This window comes from Aythya marila, assembly GCF_965140915.1.
Source record: "Aythya marila genome assembly, chromosome: 5".
Taxonomy (NCBI): domain Eukaryota; kingdom Metazoa; phylum Chordata; class Aves; order Anseriformes; family Anatidae; genus Aythya; species Aythya marila.
In genome coordinates this window covers 11,302,608-11,320,320 of record NC_139046.1, presented here as the reverse complement: position 1 = coordinate 11,320,320, position 17,713 = coordinate 11,302,608, and the positions used below count along the sequence as shown (strand labels likewise).

Genomic DNA, 17,713 nt, shown 5'->3' with positions numbered 1-17,713 from the left:
CTGTGAATAAAGACATTACAAGCACAGTTTGAGGCTGTTTTGCTTAACAGGAATTGGCTTTATCCCTTACTTTGTTTGTACTTGCACATATGGTGCCGTACATGACTGCAAGCATGGCTGAACTACAACTGGTGCCGCAGTTTCCTCATTTTTGCAGCTTACCTTGAAAAGCCTACAATAGCTATTATGGTTAATATGTGACTGCTGATTCTTTAGGAGAGAGAGAACAAAGCCAGCTTTTGAATTCCTGTACTCGCAGCTGTTTGCACACAACAACATCCCATTCTCTTCTTCATGAAATCTTCTCTCTGTGATGTGTGACAGAAGGGTTTGGAAGACAAAGAAATGTCCTTGGTGTCTGCCCTGGTCTGTGAGTACAGACGTGCCATGTTCTGAGCTAGCTGTTCTGAACAATCCCTTGGGAGCAAATCCAATAATGGATATTCTGTGGTATACGAACCATGGGGGTTTTAAAGATTCTTGGTTTTCTTCTGTACATCAGAGGCAGCACGAGCTGGAGACCTGCACTGGGAGTTAAAGCAGAGGTTCTGTTCTTGGCTTTTGCGCCTTGATGCATGACCTTGGAAAAATCATTTCACAAAGGGAATGAATTAAGCTCTGGTTGAGAGCGCTGATATGTTTAAATCGATATTTAAGGCAAGAAACAGCTCAATAGGGAAGAGAGAGATTTTCTTCAGTGCTTTATTTCATGAGAACTACATTAACCATCATGTGAGTGAAGCTGGGAAACATCATTCCTGCTGAGGCAAGTGGTCAGAAACAAGATTTGCATCTTGGGGAAGCACCTGCTGATTCCCAGGCTCTGAAACACAACCCCAGGCCAGCTGGGAATTGGGCATTTAAGAGTTACTTTGTTAAACTGCCACAGTCTAACTTTACAAAGCAGCAACATTTTAGCAGTACTTTGCTGTCAGCATTTCTGCGCAGTTGTAGCAGAGCCATGCACTTAGCATTTCCTGGCAGCTGTTTGGTCAGGAGCCAAAGCTCCTCAGGCTGAGGACCAGCTCCCACGGCTGGCAGCTGACGCATCTTCACGCTTGTCAGAAAGCCTCCTGTAAGTTCCTGGGTTGTGGGTGCATATAGTGGACATTCCACAGCAAACACGTAAAACTTGTGTTTTATTAAGCGAGAAAGCCACACTAATGTTTGGAGAAGGAATTACATTTTTAAAGGCAAGCCAGACTATTGCTGGTTTACTTCAAAGTCTGTTTGTGAGCAGCAGAGAGGAAATATTTTGCCTAACTTGAAATATAGCTCCTTAGCCACCCATGAGCTTCTTTGACAGGCTGATGTTGTTCTGAAGATGAAGTGCTTTATATCAATACCCCTGGAGCGTCCACGTGCCCTTCAAGACCATAAGAGTAAGGATGGTATTTTGGCTGCCTCAGTTTCCTTAGCTGCTTTTTTAGGTTCAGGGCTGGGGTCTTGTAATTTGGATGCTGAGAAGGCAGGGAAGGTGGTCAGAGCATGAAAATGCAGACTCCACTTACTAAAACCAGTTACACATGACTAGTAAGGTGGTTTTGTGTGTGTGTGTGTTTCCTAAGCTCTCTTTACATTCCCAGACTTCGTTCAGCTGCATCAGTAATTACATCAGTTGAAGGCGGGACGTGAAGCCCTGCCTGAAAGCTGACGGAAGTCACTGCACCCGCCTGGTGAGCTGCACTGCAGACACCGGACCTAATGCTCAGAGCTACCTGCAGGTGGTAATACATCAAAGTATTGGAACATTGCAACTCTTGTTTCTACATACACCCATGGTGGGCACCACTGGGCCCAGTGTGATCTAATCCTAAGAGGTGAAGGGCAGAAGTTACTCTGGAGACTTCTCACATACATGTTCTGCTCCACTTTTATTTTAAAGTAATGTTTTGCCAAATTTTTGGGGACTATTCAACAAAAGCCTTCTGCTTTCTGACGTGGAGCTCTTTCTTGCTTGAGTATGTGCCTGGCTTCTCAAAATGCATACTGCTTTTTCTAATTGCTACTTGCAATGGCTTTCATACCAACTGAGTATCAAGGGACGTATTGGAATCACTTGAGGAATACAATAAATCAGCCATTTTTTTGCGTTTTCAGCTTGTTCTGTTCACCATTATGGTTACACCACTGCTGAGACAGGCCGATTGAACGGTGGGCAGCATAAAAGCTTAATGGGGACTTCATAAACTGGGAGAGGACTAGGTTGAGTTTTTGCAATATAACCGTTTCTCTGACTGGCTAGCCAGTGTTAGTGAACCCTCCAAAATCTATTTACTTAAGGAGTACACACAGTCCTGTCTTTAACCTGTTATCATACAGTAAGCTTGATATATACATTCAGTACAGAGCCAAGCTCCAGGTGAAATGTTTCTGTTCAGCCCAGTCAGTGCTGGTACCAGCAGCCTAAAGGTGAAAGCTTTTCAGTTCACAGTTACAGAGCTCACTCACATTGGCAGGGGTCTGTGGATCCTACAGGACCTCGAGGTGACGCCACCATTCAGGCAACAGGACAGTACCCTGTTTCTACCTAGAGGTACCAAAATTCCATGGATCCCCAAATCCACCTGTTATGTCTTGGCAAAAGGGCCACAAGGATACCGAGCAGATGTCATGTCTCATTTTTACCTTTCATGGGAATCACCGGCATTTACAGGTTTTGTCTTGCTCTTAATGGAAAGTAGATTGGAGGAAAAGCAAGAGAACGGAGCAGAAAGAACTCTTAATTCTGACCACATTCAATAGATGTTGCAGTCTTCTGCTCTGGCTCTAATTTCAAACTGAAATGGTGCACCTGGAAACTAATGTTACAGTACATGCTGACCGTGTTAAATCAGGAGCTGCAAAGAACTGAACTCGCGTGACCCTCCTGCCGTTAGGGATTTGCCTTGTGCAGCAGCCTTAACATTTGGCTTTGCTTCCCAGAGTGATTTCATAACATCCTGGCCCTGGAATTGCTGAATTGCTGCTTGGTTGTACTATCAAGTACATCACTCACTCTCCTCTCAAGCAGAACACAAGGTGCCTACTGGGCTCCATGGCAGATAGTTACCAGGACTGGCTCCACTGCATTTGAAGCTGACATCTTTTCACTTCTTTAGTGCAGTCTGATATCTTCAGGTGGACTTTTGTTCTTTGAAAAGATAGGGAGTAACATGAGTGATCTGGCCATCTCATATCACAGAGTGCTGGAAACAGTTCCTGTTAGCTGGGAATGCCCAGGAATTAAGATGCTACAGATAGATACACCCAATTTATTGGAGAAAAAAAATGTCCTTCACACCTCTCCCTTCCTATTGGAACTCTCCAATGCCAGCTACCTTACCCGCCTACGCTAACAGAATACCATGGGACCAAGAGGCTTATTTCATAATTACTTGATACTTCAGTTTCAGATCTGCCTCAACGTATATGAGCTCTGCCAAAAACTAGCTCATGTACACTTCAGAAAATGACTAAAATCAAGTAAATTGTTTGAGACTAATGAAGCATAGCAAACATTTAAATGATTGCAGAAGGGATTAGGTTGGCAAACTTTCTAGCTCAACCACTTAAGAGCCACTTAAGAGCCTGAAGAAAACGAGCAGTAGTCAGCATGCTGCCTTTATAGCCTGACTCTCACATGCCTCAGGAACAACCTGGGAGAAACGGCAATAAGAATATCCCAGTCACATGTACATCACATCATCCCCTGCATTACTTTTAATCCAACCACAACAAAAAAGTATTTTGGTACCTTGATGAACCAATACTCCTATTTCCCTGGCAAAAAAATAGTAAGTCTGAAGGAGGGAATTTATCTTCCCAGAAGCCTTGCCTTTCCAGACCCATCAACTAGCAGTTGTAAGAACCTAAGGCAGACTTGTCCTTCTTGACCACCTAAACTTCACAAAGCCTTCCCTTGTAGTTGTCTGTATGTATAAACAATTATGATTTTGAAACCTTAATTCTACTATACAACCTCTATTGTCCAAAGGAAGATAGGAAAATTTCAGAAGTTTCACGGTGCATTAATGACAGGACAAAGTATTGGGGATGCCAGTAATACAGCCACACCTACTTTAGGTGACATGAAGTTTTCTTTCATTAAGTTTTCAGCAGGAAACATTTGGAAACATTTGTTCTTTGCTTACACATCACCGTCCGATTCTGGTAGTGGGGGTTGCTGCAAAGCAGTTGTGATGTTCTCCAGAAATCCCATAGGTCTTGAAGGCTCGATATCCATGGGTGAGGGACATTCACGCCTCTGGGGCCACCTTGCCTCTGCACTAGCTCCAGATCTCTGAGACACATCATAAAATTCTGCTAAGGCTGTTGGAAAAGCAGATTTCTCCTTAACATTTGTTTCCATTGGTGTTTTAGAATCGTTTTCTGGTGCCATGTAAACATCACTGTGGGACTCTCTAACAGACAGGACTACGTTTTCAGGTGTAAGAGCAATCTGTTGGTCTTCTAAAGGGAAATGCTGTCTCAGAGCTACTGCCTCTGGCACGTCATGCATCAGTACAGGTTTAACTCTTCTTTGATGTTTACCGCTAGTGAAATTCACACTGCAATTTGCGTGAAGTGATCTGTCTTCTGAGTAACCACAATAAGCATCTAAAAACTAAAATAAAATGACTCCAAGTGAGTGAGATGAGTTCTGTACTATCTGGGTCATTTCCTACCAAAGGAATCACTGAAATATCAGGGTAAAGGTTTCCTGCAGACTTCCAGTGCACGGTACCGCCTGCCACAGAGGCCAGCAAAACAGAGGAACAGTACATGAAAAGGCCTCATTAAAAAATGGTGTTTTAAAAGCTACTACAGAAAAAATATATGGAGTATGTTTTCCAATATAAAAAGGCAACTCAACAATTATCATTTATAATCAGCCATAAATAGGTAAGTAAAAGTAACAGTGAAATATATTGGGATACTAACTCTTGTATTTTAAAGCATTAACAAAATACTTGGTTCTACTTTAATGGCCCAGTGGCTCAAAATCAGGAGAATTCCGTGCACTGGGGTAAAAAAAGGCAACCTTTGCCACCCACCCTCATCATCCCATCAGAACTGCACCTTGGTGTGAAAGGAAGCACGTCTCCGTCTTCTCTTCATGCTGCTGCTAAGGACACTGAATGCTTCTCTAATACACCTCCTCCTCGGACCAGCCATAGTTGAGATTGAGTTTATTCATCAGGGCGTGGGTTTTTTTTGTTGTTTTTTTTTGACCTTAATTTTTAAAAATACAATGTTTATACAACTGACTAGCATAAAAACACATCTTTATCTGAAATCACTTATCATTGTAAGGATTATTTTGTTTTAAATAAAGAACATTCAAATGTTAACCTACAATGAACTACCAGAGACAAAAGACATCTGAAATTCATGTCACTCTTGCCCTCACTGTTAAGCAAGTTCTGATCTAAGAGAAGTTTAATTTACTCACAGGCAGACCATCTGAAATGATGAATTTGCAAAAGCTTCTATTATAAAATTGTTAAGATCTCCAACTACAAATTAAGAACATGAATGAACATCTCATATTCAGCTGCAAATGAATGGAAAAGCTCAAGACACAACATTGCCTGTGAAATATGTTTATATATATGACTATCAAATAGTGCATTCTAAGCATTTTATGAAATAAATCCAATTCCATCTCATTCATCACAGCACAAAACTGAACTCAGTCTAGTTCAATTGTTTGTTACAGTTTCTAGTACAATGGAAGTTACATTGCTTCTCTGCCACCATCCAAGTTCAGGGCTGTACTGCACACAATGGTGGGAGCCTTTCACTAGAACAATAGGGGCACCAGCTCCCAAGGCTCAAAAATCCCTACAGATGAGTGTACCAGGCTTCCTCCAAGAGCTGAGGAATCAAGTACTAGATGACTTAAGCATCTTAATACCCTGCTACAGTTTTAATATCTTGCTACAATTCTGAGATGACTAGTATGAACGGGAAAACATTCTGAATTTCAGCAAAACCTCCAACTGACAGCAACATTATCTCTAAACATGGAGGCAAGAGAGCGCAGGGCCAAACTATGAAGGTTTCATTGTAATCACTTATTCAACATGGTTTGATTCCACTGTACTGAAGCTCCAGTAAGCAGAAATATTTTTACACTGGTATCTAAGCCTTTGTTTTGCTGCATTTCCACATAAAAAAAAAACTTCTAAATTCTCGGCAATGCTGTACCATGAGCCTCACTGGACAGCCAACCAGCCCTGAAAGACATCCAACTTGCCTTCAGGAGGTCACTCCTCTTTCCTAAATTCTACTGTTGCACTCTGCAATATCTACTATTTAAAAAGTAACAAAGTACATGAAACAAAGCCGGGAATTTGCTACATTACAGTAGCCAAGCAAAATTTTTATCGGTGCTAAAATGTATTTCAGCAAAAACCTGATAATGAGGGGAGTTCTACATTCTATGCAAAAAAAAAAAACACTTTTTGTTCTTGTGTCCTTTTTGCAAGATCTAAGGTCTGACCACTCCAGTAATACAATGCAGGAAACTCAGTCTCACTGCAAGAAATGCTGGAGGTAACCCCCGCGTTTCACCTGTGTTATTTTCTAACAGATAAATTTCCAAGGGAGGTGAAAACTTCAGTCATTGCTTCACTGCCTTAATCTGTCTCCAGTCTTTTCTATGCCATCGCACCCTTTGGATCTGAATTCTGAAGACATTATAGAATAGATCCTAGTTATAAGACACAGAAGTACTTGCATTTTAATAAGCTAAGTCTTCAGTTGTGGTACAATACTACTAAGAATTTCTGCCAGTGAGACCTTGGAGAAATTACCTAAAGCTGACAGAATTCAACCCAGTGGTTTTAAGTATTTAAGCATCTCCAAGATGAAGCCTCCACCTTTTGATCAGTTTTTATCACCCATGGTCTGAAAATGCAAGTCAGTATCGATGGACACACATTTCTAACTCTGCAACCCCCCTTAGAAGCCAGGACAGCATCTGCCCTTATGTCACATTCATTACTATAGCAACAGCACATTCATTACTATGGCAAGAGAATGTAGTTGTATGCCTGGAAGACATCTCATCCTAACCATGCTGTTTAACACTGAAACTGCATGTTAACTGGAGGTAACTAGGGAAGCCCTAGAAACAGTGACATTAAACTTAGGTAGGTCTTGTCTTGCTTTCATACTGGGGCAGGGGAGAACAAAAACACATTGCCTCATTGCCTAAGTGCATTTCATGTTTTCACATCTTACCTTTGCCTTGCTGAGTGCAATTTGCACTAACATGAAAAGTACCAAACCCTTCTGTAACCTTTTTGAGATACCTGTAATTCAAAGCAGTTTGGGACATTTTAAGCAATGATAGAGTAACACAACCATGGAAGACAATTGTCTCACATGGAATCACACTTAACGACTTTTAGCCATTTTGTAGATGCTTCGGATTATTTATTTCTTCTAGCTATTAATAGCTGGGAAAAGCTTTTAAACCAACTTGGGCACATGACAGGACATGTAAGGCACTGTGAACTCACTAATACTGATGTCATTTTGGAAGGCATGTTTCTTTCATGAACTTTGGAAGCAGATGCCACTTCCCCTTCATGGTTCAAGTCCTCCATTTCAGTGACAAGCATGGTTATCTCCCTACTGAAGTAGTTTAACACAAGTGCAGCCCAAAGAACACAGCAAGCTTCAACTGAGGCATTGAAATCAAAGAAAACACCCATAAAAACCACCACAGAAGCCTTCATGCAAGTTACTTTTAGGGATTGCACAATACTGAAGGAGTTCATGATTTTTCTATTCAATTCCTTAATTTCATTTTTGAGAAATTTTATTTGCAGAAACAAGCACTTCTATCCAGTATACTGACATACAAAAGTCAGTTTAAAACAGATAACGCTTTACTACACTTTGCTCAGTAGAAACATTAAGTTAAACCTAATTTCAAGTCAGTACTGCCTCTACCTTCCAACATGTTACTGCATGTTCTGCAGCACCACTGCACAGCATTGTCAATTGTAGATTTAAGTCAGCAGCTAGTACTTGAAATCCAAAGCAGCACTCATGCTAATGGCAGCAGTTTTGGTTCCCAGTGTTAACAGACAAGTCAATGACACGACTCATTCTTAACACTTTTATTCTTACAGTTCTAGGTTTGAACTGTACATGCAGAGTTGCATAAGTCACAATAGAGATTTACAGTGGATTCTATTCTATGGTAGAGTGCAATCCAGAATCCTTGAACAGTATAAAAAACAACTTTAAACATCAAGACCTTGTTAGGAGCAAAAGGGTTAAAGCTTCCCCAAGTATTTCAGCTCTCATAGATACCTAGTTACTAGGTACTGTATGTTAGACATATTCCAAGTTGAAGAGCTGTATTAACACTAAACCAACTTTAACATCCAGATGTCATACCATCTTTGTTACTTCCCCCAATTTCTGGCAATTAAGAATAAGTCAAAAAACCCTGCCACCTGCAACCAGCTAATACAGACAAAAATAACTACTCCTTACTTGCCTGTCTAGGGTTGTACAGTGTTAAAGAAAATATTCCCTCAATGGCATTTGTATCTCACATCAGCTGAAAAAGCAATGTAACAAAAATAAAGGTATAACATCTTTGAAAATAAATATAAAGAGGGAATGCAGACAAAGTGTCAAAGATTTTTTTTTTGGCAGGTAACATTCATAATATACAAAATATAACTTATTCATATTAGCCAAGGAAACATTCATGAGTTCCTGTAAACTGTTTTAATCCACCTCCTCCATGCGTGATGTGTCATCATCTCCTTCAAGAGGTGGCATCTCCTCAGTAACCGCTGGACTAGCTTCCTCTGCAGCAGTATCATCTTCATCAATGCCTGTACAATGAAGGAAAAAGGGACCGTTAGTGCCCATGGAACTCAGACTTTTACCTACTTCACACTTCAGCTGGCCTGAGGTGCTTAATGCCATTTTCCAGTCTGTCCCAGAGAAAACTTACCCAGGCCAAGTTTGATCATTCTATAAATGCGGTTGGCATGTGTCTGAGGATCTTCTAAACTGAAGCCAGAGGACAAGAGTGCTGTTTCATACAGCAAAATGACAAGATCCTTTACAGACTTGTCATTCTTGTCAGCCTCTGCCTTCTGCCTCAGTGTTTCAATGATGGAATGATCAGGGTTGATCTCCAGGTGTTTCTTTGCTGCCATGTATCCCATTGTGGAGTTGTCTCTTAATGCCTGCGCTTTCATAATCCTCTCCATATTGGCAGTCCAGCCGTATGTACTTGTTACAATGCAGCATGGAGAAGTTACCAAACGGTTGGACACAACAACCTAGGAAAACAAAGCCATGATTTGTAACTTAGCATTTCAGTACTTCCATTGAATCAGAACCCCACTGACTTAACTAAGGTGCAAGTTTAAAACACTGCATGTCATGAAGACATGTGACTCAAATCACAGCTGAGGAATTTGCAATACTAACAGGAGAATCACCTAACTTCACTAGAAAACACATCTGCAAAGCTCTGTCCTGCAGAATGATTACAGCTGTTAAAAGCCAGTTTCAGACTGTACTGTAGTCTTCTCTGCAAGACCTTTGTTTCAGATAATTGAACAACTTGTTGCATACAAACTGAATACTAATTACCTTTTCTACTTTCTTCTCAAGAATATCTTTCATGATCTTGCAAAGGTTTTCAAACTTGGCTTTTTTCTCCTCCTGCTTCTTTTTCTCTTCTTCATCTTCCGGAAGCTCCAAACCCTCTTTTGTTACAGAAACCAGGGTCTTGCCTTCAAATTCCTTCAGCTGCTGCACACAGTATTCATCAATAGGCTCAATCATGTAGATCACTTCCAGGCCATGTTTGCGAAGACGCTCCACAAAGGCGGAGTTAGCCACCTGATCTTTTGTTTCACCTGTAGGAAGCATGAACTGGTTGAGCCCCTGCATTTTAACATGGCAACTTGTTTTCTGCAAGAGCCTGTGTAACACTTTGAACAATGCTCCATAGCCATTACCAGGAAAGTACAGGGACATAAAACAAGTATATGACAATCTACTGGAAGATCTTGGCCTGGTAAGACTCAAAAGCCTTTCCAACCAACATTGAAGCTTGGAATAATTCTTTGGTTTGAAATAACATCTGGAATGCCAAACTATGTTTCCCACTCTTGACAACTGAGAAAACTGGGAAGCCCTCTATAGCATTTTCCTCTTGCAAGTCTTACTTTCTGCTGCCCAAATACTTAAAACTCCTTTGAGTTATCTATTAGAGATCAGGTACTCCTAGCCAGATTTATTAGCCTTATTTTTAGTCCAAACGCAAAGCTATCTTAGAGGCACATGAAGGACTTCTGAATCATTCAAGGAAGCAATGACCCTGAACTTTGCATTTTAGAACTTAAGGAATGCTTCAAGAGCAGCTGTTCTATTACAGCTCATTTAAGCTTTATAGCTCCTGAATAGAGCAGTTACCATGGCAGCAGTAAGCTCAAATTTGACAACAGTGAGTATCCTAAGCCACCCTGCAAGCTTCCTGAAGTACAGTAAGTTCAACTGAAGAAAGTGTTACCCCTAGCTAGATCCACTGTCATCGTGAATGAGGACATAGTATGAACCACAACTGCAGCTCCATTTTAGATGGCTTTAGCACTGCAAGCACCATCTATTCATTTCAAAAGCTCTATAGTCCTCAAGGGATTTGATAGTAACTTACATTAACAGTTTCACCTTCCCAGGATACATGTCAACATTTCTCAGTCATAACTACTAGCAAGACTTGTTGACAAGGCAACTAACTGATGATCAGAGAGCAGTGTAACTTCAGTACAACTGAAGTTTTTTTTATCAGATTAAAAATTGTGCTGATGCATCATTTTTACATGAAGAGAACTTCATTTTTCTTCAGAGGTCATTACCATGGTTATTTACCACATCCTTATCCCCAAAAATAACCCTGCCTGTATGTGTACACAGGCTTGTCACCCAGGCAATTGTCTCCAACTCACCAGTAATGTAGTAGACGTGTTTCTGGTTTTCCTTCATCCTAGTGCAGTAGTCCTTCAGAGAAACCATTTCATCACCAGATGCAGAGGTGTAATACCTCAGCAACTCAGACAGCTTCTTGCGGTTCTGGGAGTCTTCATGTATACCAAGCTACAAAAATATAAGACAATAAATCAATGTGCTATTCCCTAAAATAAATACTAAGCTTCATGAGGACTTTATAACAAGAGCCTCTAGCTTTTACAGTTGGTATTAAGCAGAGAAGACACTAACCTTGATGTTCTTGGAGAACTGCTCATAGAACTTCTTGTAGTTCTCTTTGTCTTCAGCCAACTCAGTGAAGAGTTCCAGGCACTTCTTTACCAAATTCTTCCGAATAACTTTCAGGATCTTGCTTTGCTGGAGCATTTCACGAGAAATATTCAGAGGTAAATCCTCAGAATCTACCACACCTCTCATGAAATCTGGAAAGAGATGAAAAGAATTAAGTTTTGCAGATGATGAAGAAATTCAGTTTCTAACCACCACTTCAGTGGCTTTGAATTACAAATTTGCATCTCAGAATAATGCAGTGCTTTCTTCAACTGATCAGATACTTCCTGATCAGCTCATTTTAGAAACTACTGTCTTTCCCTCACCACATTTACTTTTATTTTTTTCAATATTAAGAGGAACTTTGTAATTGCTAGGTAAATCCCGTTTTTAGGAAAGTATTTCTCAAAAATACTCACTCAGGTATTCAGGGATCAGCTCCTCGCAGTTGTCCATGATGAAAACTCTGCGTACATACAGCTTGATGTTATTCTTCTTCTTCCTGTTTTCAAAGAGATCAAAAGGCGCACGTCGTGGGACGAACAGGAGAGCTCTGAATTCCAGCTGACCTTCCACAGAGAAGTGCTGCAAGAAAACAACACCATCTTATTGCAATTTGCACAGCTCTCACTTAAGCAACCCTTTAAAAATATCTTCCTTCTATGCTTGCAGAGAAGTGCTATTTCAAAAAAAAAAAAAATTAGTGCAGTAAGACAGACACTGGTCAGGAAAACAAGCATTCTCCAGTACAGCACTGAAGTTCTGTTCCACTGCTACCTGGCAAGCAGACTGCTTCAGAAGACCTCTTCAACCCCCAGCTGCATAGTGAGCTCCAGTGAAGGATGTGCTTTCTTACAGCACCTCCAACCAGTGACATGCAAAAAGGCTAGTTCCAATTCACTTGCTCATACCTTTTGACTGCAACAATGTTGAGAACTACACTACAAACCCTCTAAACTTCTACATTTGTATTTGAGACCTACTTTTAGGTATTTGCAATTAGATTTGTTAACTAAGCTCTACATACAGGTAAAGCACCTGCAATCCTATCTGCAATAAGCTGAGATGTGGATCTCGTGATTATGAGCACAATCTTAGAACTGGCCTGAACAGTTGTACCTCAAGAATGACCCTCACACTCTTGGAGTGTACTGAATACTATCACCCTAAATGGTAAACTATTTACAGCAAGACAATGGAACTGAATTTATTTAGAAAATAGCTTTAGTTCAAGAAGATTGCACCTGCAGAAAGGCAAACAAGAACCTACCTTGACAGCCAAATGGTCTTCCCAGTCATTAGTCAGACTCTTGTAGAATTCGCCGTATTCCTCATTGGTAATGTCATCTGGGTTCCTGGTCCAAATGGGCTTGGTCTTGTTGAGCTCTTCCTCATCAATGTACTTCTCCTTGATCTTCTTTTTCTTCTTCTTATCTCCATCCTTCTTTTCTTCTTCCTCATCAGAGCCAACATCCTCAATCTCTGGCTTGTCTTCTGTCTTCTCCTCCTTCTCTTCTTTTTCCTCTTCCTTTTCTTCAGCCTCATCATCACTCACCTCCTTATCACGCTCTTTCTCCACCTACAAAGGGGATCATTAGTTGGGTTTAAAGACCTTGAAGTTTTATGAGCACTTCTGAGATTTATTGCTTTAAGTATTTGCCCTCCATTCAGATATTTTGTCCTACATCCCATTTTTATTAGTGCTGATACAGAGGTGGCATTTTGGCTCATGTCCATTGTGGTGTTTTACACTATTAAGTTAAAATAGATTCCCACTGTGAGAATACATCCAGATACAGTTAATGTCTGAGTTGTGTGGGAACTGTTGCACTAGTAGCTTGGTAGAACTTTTTTTTTCCCTTCATCTTAGAAAATCTGTTAACAGCAACATTTGATAAAGGGCTACATCCACATAGCTATCTGCAACAAGTAGTAAAACTGATCTGTTATACAAACTTTGTGTTAGTATTCTTAAAAATATATTCATTTTGAATTGGTTATATTTAAATAGAATTTCAAGTAAGGTACATACAAAGAGCCTGATAGGATAGCCAATGAACTGGGAATGCTTCTTCACAATTTCCTTGATTCGCCGTTCTTCCAGGTATTCAGTTTGGTCTTCTTTAAGATGCAGGATAACTTTTGTTCCACGGCCCAGAGGTTCACCTAGAATGAAATTTGCAGGTGTTATTTGTGCAGGAGTAGACCAGACTTTGACAAACTCTTCAAGTTATCTGCTGTTTAGAAGCATACTTATCACTCATTTCTTTACCACTGGCAAAAAATATACTGTGTACAAAACTGGGCTTACAGATACTTCCACCTTACTGTAACCATAATCTATTTTAAAGGAACTTCAGAAAAATTTCATTGATTGCTCTGTTCCTATAGAATTATTTCCCTGCACAAGCTTAAAGCACTTATGTCTTTATTATGATGCACTATTTACTATAGAGAATTGCCTACCATGTGCAATTACTCAAACTAAACTTAATCTGAAACATGGGCAGTGCTACCCTGATCACCTATCACTGCTCTCACTTTTTCCCCAATGCACAGAGTAGGGTAGGCATCTGAATGATTTGGTGACTCATCTTCAGAAAGTGAGCAGGCACATTCAACACTCACCATTATCAAGCCTGACAGTGAAAGATCCTCCAGCTGATGACTCCCAAGCATACTGCTCATCATCATTGTGCTTGGTGATGACAGTCACTTTCTCTGCAACAAGGTAGGCGGAGTAGAAACCGACACCAAACTGGCCAATCATGGAGATATCAGCGCCTGCCTGCAGTGCTTCCATGAAAGCCTTGGTACCAGACTTAGCAATAGTACCAAGGTTGTTGACCAGGTCAGCTTTGGTCATCCCTATGCCTGTATCCACAATGGTCAGAGTACGATCATGTTTGTTTGGAATCAGGTTAATTTTCAGGTCTTTTCCAGAATCCAGCTTGCTTGGGTCAGTCAAGCTCTCATATCTGATCTTGTCCAGAGCCTGTAAAAAGATAGGCAAGCTTTAACACTGCCCTCCTATTTCTAGAAGTTTCAGTAGTTCTACTGACACAAGCCAGCCTAAGATCTCAAGTACTTACATCTGAGGAATTGGAGATCAGCTCCCTCAAGAAGATTTCCTTGTTGGAATAGAACGTGTTGATGATCAAAGACATCAACTGGGCAATTTCAGCCTGGAAGGCAAAGGTCTCCACCTCCTCCTCCATTGGTTGGTCTTGAGTTTGCACAGCCTCAGGCATCTGTAAGGAGAGATCAAGTTAAATTCCATTCTGAAAAGCACTAGCTTGCTACATATACCCCTCCCCCTCACAGGCAGTGACAATGGCATTTGGGATTCAAGTTATTAACTCTATGGTGCCAAATACAGCACAACAGTGACACAAAAAGCTCCACATGTGATTCCCTACCAGTAATTCCTGAATTCCTAAAAGAACAAGGAAACTAGATGCAAATACTTTAACTGGACTTGCCTTATATTCAGTATGATTTGCATTTACTAGTTCTGCACCCTTACATCCCCCTGTCACAGACCAAGTATATATACTGCAAAATACAGAAACACAACTGAACACATGGCCCAGAATTTGAACGGCTAACAAGGCTATTCTAAGGTCAGTGAATGACAATAGTTTCCATTTGGACCATTTCCTCTTTCTCCCATCCAACTCTGCTTCTTCAACTACTACCTTCACGTGCATACCCAATCCTCAGAACTTATTAAATGCTAACTAAAATGGCAACCCAGCCCGACTGAACTTGTTCCTCTTGTCATACAAAGAGGTATATTCTCCGAACTTGCACAGCCGCCTGCTGCCTGAAAGATCATGAATCTGGACTGAGGAAAGCCAAATCGATTTCAAAACGAACAAAAAACCCTTCAACCGACTTTTAATCTTTGATGAATGACCAGAACCGAACTGCAAGGGCGCAATCCCCAGATGCACGACTAGCTAAGCGATGAATAACCAGACGGCTCGCCCGACCGGCTCCTTCCCGCGGCTCGGGGCAGTGCCTGCCTGCGGCGCCCCCTGCAGGCTCCCGATGGAAGCGGGAAAGGTTCTAGAAACTGCCAGAGCCTTCCCCTACCGCCCCCCCTCTCCCTCCACCCACTCCCCGTCAGCGGCGGCCCCGCGCAGCCTCCCCGATGCCGGCCGAGTCCTTCCCAGCGGCCGCCCCGCGCTGCCCTCCCGGCGGGAGCCTCCATCTTAGATCCACCTCGTGCCCCGCCGGCCGGGCTCTCCCTGAACTCACCGAGCTGCCCCAACACCCCACAACCCCCTCACCAACCTCTACTCATTCCCCTCTCCCCCCCCAGAACAACCCCTGCAGGCTGCTCCTCCCCCCTCCACCGCGATCCCCTCACGACGCCCCCCCCCACCTCATGCCATCCACCATTTTCCCCTTCCACCTCTGGAAACCACGAGGCAAAATCAAGAATCTCTAATAATTAATTAACCACTTCGCACAGCCGCCACCACCCCTCCCAGCCACGCGGACACCGCCTGGCGCTCAGCTAAGCGGCTGCATCGCCATCGCCCTGCACCACGCGGCCCCCCCCCCCCGCCCCGCTCCCCTCAGGCAGCCCCGCGCTGAGGCGCGGCCGTTGGGGCTGAGGCGCGGCCGTTGGGGCTGCGCCGCCGCCGCCTCACGGCACAGCCTCGGCCGCTCACCTTGGCAGCTGGGGGGGGTGGTGGTGGTGGTTAGGATTAAAGGGCTCTGCTGATCTCCTCAGTGAAGCGGCGAACCCGACGCGCTCTGCCCGCACCGCTGCGCCTCCACTTAGTGCGCGCCCCCGGCCGCCCGCCCGCCTTTTATACAGCCGGCGCCGCCTCCTTCCAGAACCATCGGGAACCTTCACTGGCGGCCGCGGGGGAGGGGGCGCCGGCGAGGGGAGGGGGGAGGAGGAGTGGGCGGGGCCTCCCGCCCGCCGAGGGGCGGGGCCGAGCCGGCGCCAGCCAATCGCGGGCGGCCGCGCACGGCGGACGGAGGAGCGCCGAGGGCGGGCGGGCGTTGGCCGTTGGCTCCGTTCAGATGGGAGGGGGGGAGGTGGGGAGGGGGGCGCGTGCGCGGTGGGCGCGCGGGGAGGGCGTTGGGAGCGCGCGCGCGGCGCGGGAAGGAGGGGCTGAGGGGAGGGGGGGGAGGCACCCCCCGGCCGCCGAAGCTCCTAGAAGGAGCGTGAGGGAAGGGGGCTGGGGGCTGTGGGGAGGCTTCTGCCCCGCTGGGGGCGGGATGGCTGCTCGCAGGGCTCAACGGGGGGCTGTGGGACCTGCCCCGCGGGCTCTGTGGTGCTTTGGGGATGAGGAGAGGCGAGGGAGCGAAGCCAAGAGGCGCGGGCGCACATAGCGATGCGGTTACCTCAGGGCTGAGGCGCTAATAGCGGCTGCTGGGCGGGTGCTGGTGGAGGCTGGTTTGTGAGAGCCCAGAGCCTTGAGCCTTGAGACACGGCCTTGGCTGCCTAATCTGCCAGAGATCTCCTCTGGTGTTCAAAGGGCACGGCCGCAGACACCTTGATCCGAGCATTTGTGCAGCTTGCATAAAGGCTTTGATAAGTACAGGCCTGGTTGCAGCGCGCAGCTCTGTGATTAACGCGTTCAGCGTTATAGTGAGGCTATTTTTACATCCCGAACGACCTGATTGGGAGCAAGGAGCTAATGCAGGTCTTGCGTGTCTCGGGAGAGCCATCTGCATCACCCGTGTGCCGGAGCAGGCTGCTGAAACTTTCTTCCTGGAGCTGATCCACTTTAGGGGATATAAATACTAAGTGAATCTACGTGCTAAAACTGCACAGTGATGAAAACATCAGCCTAGAGAATCCCTGCTCTAAGGAACGGTTTTATTTTTATTAAATGAATAGAAAGGATGTGCTTTCTGTAGCAAAAATTCATCCCAGGCCCGACTTTTTGACATTTTCTGTTGTCTCTTAAATGTACCCCAGAGAGCAATCTAGTTCAGCATCTGACTGACTTGAGAACGCTATTTTTAGATGCCTAGCATGCCCTTATCCCAGTTAAGCATCCTAAATTAAACAGGGTGGCATGCCCAATGAATTAGATATTACAATGCTTAGCTCTATTAATGCGTTTAATTGAAGATCCTTATGCTGAATCTGACATTCTCCACAACCTTTTATCCTGCAATTTGATCTAGATAAAAATGATTGACCTGGGGTCTACGGGCTTGATTTTGTTGCAGAGTTCTGTCTTTCAGGGATTTTTCAGTCCTTTTTGCTATCTTTGACACGCAAGAACGTACATTAAGTATATGTTTAAGACACTATGTTGGAGCAGCTGAGGAATTAAAATTACAGCTTGCTTCACTGTACTTCCTGCAGTATCTGCATGAGGATCTGCATTGGTGCAATGACTTACACGGCTCTGCCCTTCTAAACACTGGTGTTACATCTCTGCCC

General features: G+C 43.5%; 2 protein-coding genes across 15 annotated transcripts in view; both read right to left on the bottom strand.

The window, feature by feature from the left end:
* Nucleotides 1-7,968, bottom strand: part of LOC309878423 (uncharacterized protein) — a 36,639-nt gene extending 28,671 nt beyond the window's left edge. For 12 of the 14 annotated variants that reach the window (XR_014317542.1, XR_014317543.1, XR_014317544.1 and 9 more), the window contains exons 1-3: nt 5,062-7,968; nt 4,061-4,606; nt 163-3,188 (exon numbers count right to left, since the gene is read on the bottom strand). The gene's annotated coding sequence lies outside the window, so the exon portion shown is untranslated. The remainder of the gene's footprint in view (nt 1-162; nt 3,189-4,060; nt 4,607-5,061) is intronic. The other 2 variants (XM_082760864.1, XM_082760868.1) reach the window with 1 other exon arrangement.
* A 134-nt stretch (nt 7,969-8,102) lies between these two features.
* Nucleotides 8,103-16,132, bottom strand: HSP90AA1 (heat shock protein 90 alpha family class A member 1). Its single transcript, XM_082760862.1, has 11 exons — nt 15,975-16,132; nt 14,385-14,543; nt 13,921-14,287; nt 13,325-13,458; nt 12,563-12,871; nt 11,712-11,877; nt 11,254-11,444; nt 10,983-11,130; nt 9,622-9,890; nt 8,972-9,305; nt 8,103-8,849 (listed from the first exon to the last, which is right to left on the bottom strand). Exons 2-11 carry the CDS (start codon nt 14,541-14,543, stop codon nt 8,740-8,742), a joined length of 2,187 nt encoding a protein of 728 aa, XP_082616988.1. The 5' UTR covers nt 15,975-16,132; the 3' UTR covers nt 8,103-8,739.
* Between the last annotated feature and the right edge of the window lie 1,581 nt (nt 16,133-17,713).